The sequence below is a fragment of the Poecilia reticulata genome, linkage group LG18, assembly GCF_000633615.1.
Source record: "Poecilia reticulata strain Guanapo linkage group LG18, Guppy_female_1.0+MT, whole genome shotgun sequence".
NCBI classification, from domain to species: Eukaryota; Metazoa; Chordata; class Actinopteri; order Cyprinodontiformes; family Poeciliidae; genus Poecilia; species Poecilia reticulata.
In genome coordinates this window covers 5,383,859-5,386,974 of record NC_024348.1, presented here as the reverse complement: position 1 = coordinate 5,386,974, position 3,116 = coordinate 5,383,859, and the positions used below count along the sequence as shown (strand labels likewise).

Here is a 3,116-nt window from a genome sequence, read left to right as displayed (position 1 = left end):
AGAGTCCCTCAGGACTTTCTACCACAGAGCAGCATCACGATGGAGAGGATCTTGTTGGGAGTCTTGCTTCTCTCAGGTCAGTGACTTCATGTTTTCATCTGGAGATAGTCAAAACAAAAGTAACATTTGTTTTTATTTATCTTCCAGATGGGGTCATCTTCTCCACCAGCCTCCATCTTCAGCCTGTCTACCACTTTGTTAATCAATCTCTGAGTTGGACCGAAGCTCAGACCTACTGCAGACAGACCCACACAGACCTGGCAACCGTTCTAAGCTCAGACGAACAGAACATGTTTATTAGCACTCTTTCATCTGCTGGTCACAGCTCTGATGTCTGGATTGGTCTGTTCAGTGAAATCGACTGGAGATGGTCCGATGGCCTCACTGGGAGCGGAGCCGACTACAGACACTGGAGAACTTCATCCAATGAACCTAGTTTTGATTACCCAGACGAGTTATGTGTGTCATTCCACTACAATGGGGGCTGGGTTACTGAGCCGTGTTCAACCCAACGATATTTTCTTTGTTACCAAGGTAAATATTTACTACGGTGTTGAGTATCATTCCTTTAAGCATTTTTGTAAAATGCAGAACTTCTGCTCACCTTTGTCCTCTATTCCCTTCAACTACAGGCTCGCAGGCGAACCCTGAATTTGTTTTTGGGAATCCACCATTATCCTGGTCCAATGCTCAGACGTACTGCAGAAAGAACTTCATCGACCTCGCCACCTTCAAGAATGACGCAGATTACCAGAAGATCCAGGTTTCCATGTTCGGTCAATTCCTTCATTGGATTGGTCTATTTAGAGATCCAAATCTTCAGTGGTCTGATGGGAGCGGAGTCAACTTTACCAGCTGGGATTCTGTTTCAAACATGATTGGCTCCATGACAGTCATATGTGGTGTTACATCTTCTGGGAAATCAGGAAGATGGAAGTTTTTGCCCTGCGAAACAAGATTACCTTTCGTCTGTTTTGACCGTCCTGGTGAGTGTGGTGAAAAGCTCCATTTCATAAGCATTAGGATTGTCCTGATCAGGAATATTTTGTCCAGTCTGACAGAATGAAGAATGGGCATCTTCCTATACCGAGTTCTTGTCTGAAAAAATGATTTATGCTTTTAATAACTCATTACATTTAAGCAGTCTTTCAAAAAGTTAATTTTTTTTTCCCAAGGGGAGTTTCTGCAAGTCAGTTCCAATATCTTGATCCAACACAGGTTAACGAGGTTAAGGCCACAATGTCTTTACAATACTTGTCATTGGAGAGTTATTGTTATGAGCTTCCTATTGGATAGTTACAAATAAGAATGCAACAACAGATGTAAATTAATGTGGCGATATAACAGAAGCTTATCGAAACAACGGCACACCAAATGTTGAAACATTTGTAAAATAGGGGAAAGCCACTCGCATACTAGACAAAAAAAACTAAAATTTGTTCAACAAACAAACTTGGATGGCCCCGTTAACCAAATGTAAATCGACTTTGATTAGCAAAGATTAGCCCCTCACGTCTAGACTAACAAGTTTGTTGTCGGAGTAGCAGTAACTATCCTATTTTTAAAAAATGCCACGATGGACATTTGGGATTGTGTTGAAACATCGTTAATTAGAATTACTAATGTCAAACTGATATACGTCAATGTATTTCATACATCTGTATTTCAACAATTGCTAACATGGCTAAAATGGAGAAACAAGCTAATGCTATGCTACTTTTTCAAATCAGTGAAAAAACAGGTTATGAAGATCAGACTTCTCACGGATAACTCAGTGGACCTGAACGACCCTGTTCTGAGAGCAACCATCTTGACAAAGGCAAGTTTGGCATAAGAACTGTTTGCAGTGCACAAATGATTACGCCTCACATGAGAACAAAATCCAGTGTGTAAATGGAAAGAAACAATTTATTTATTTTTCTAATTTTGTCTTGCAGCTCCAGAACAGACTGCAGGAGACTGGAGTGAGTAGAGTTACCCTGAAGTGGAGAAATCAGCCTGATGGAAACGTCTTCAAGAAGGAAAAGAAAACCTAGACATGGACCCTGTTTGCTTTTAATTTAGACTGAAGTCTGGATTTTCATATTAAAAAAATGTATATCCTCTGAAACAAAATTTGAAAATCATAGCTCTGCAATTCTGCATAATCCTTTGGGCAGTTAAACTTGTGACGTATATTTTGAAAATGTTTTTTTTTCTTTTTTTTGGTGAATGTATATTATTGAAAAATTACTGTGTGATGCCTCGGTTTGTTTGCTTGAGATGACATTAAATCTAAAACTGACATGTTGTGGAGCTATTTTTTTTTACTACGACTGTATGTCAGTTTAACATTTGGCAATTACCTCTTTAATGCCTGTTGAGCTTAAAGACTCACTTTAAACTCTGTGAAGACTGTCTCCGTCTGAGGCGCAGGAGAGCTTAAAGCAAACACACCAGGAGTTCTGACATGTACCTGCATTCAGCCACCATCCAACACACTTTCCATAGAACAGTCGTGATGTGTCATTAAGATTCTAGGTAATATCTCTACCAAATTGTTTCTGGTTAATTAAAAGCTTCCTAATCAAAGTGTTTGCCAATTTGAGGTATTTTTAAGTCTTTAGGAACTTTGTTCCTCACAGCACCTAGAAATTCTATTGATCAATCGCACTCCAAAATATTACAATAATCTGCCAGCTTATGAGACAAGTAAGAAGAAAGCCTGGCACATTAAGAAAAAACATTATTTATCTGCTTTTGGCTATTTCTATTGAATGAATGTACAAAACACCACAACATAAATTTAATCCAAGCCATTTATTTTGCAAAAATCAAGCCGGCGATGAAAAGTCAATACCGTATAGTTCCAGAAAATTCAGAATCCAAAATTCCAGAAATGCGACAATCAAAACGTGTAAAAAACAATAATATTAATTGTGTGATTATTGACCATGACTACATGCTAAGCTAGTAGATGCAAGGGTTAACATAACACCAATATGTTCTAATGCACAACATACAAAACTCACAATTATAATTGCATCAATACCTTAATAAAATTGCTAAATGCTATTTCATTCGTTATTGAAAAGCAGGCATACACAATTATATTACAAAATTAATACATGATATAT

General features: G+C 38.0%; 1 protein-coding gene across 1 annotated transcript; it reads left to right on the top strand.

The window, feature by feature from the left end:
• The first annotated feature begins 6 nt into the window (after positions 1 to 6).
• On the top strand, positions 7 to 2,284 carry LOC103480228 (C-type mannose receptor 2-like). Its single transcript, XM_008435103.1, has 5 exons — positions 7 to 76; positions 148 to 534; positions 633 to 986; positions 1,731 to 1,819; positions 1,938 to 2,284. The coding sequence occupies exons 1-5, from the start codon at positions 40 to 42 to the stop codon at positions 2,034 to 2,036; spliced, it is 966 nt and encodes a 321-aa protein (XP_008433325.1). The 5' UTR covers positions 7 to 39; the 3' UTR covers positions 2,037 to 2,284.
• Positions 2,285 to 3,116: the final 832 nt, after the last annotated feature.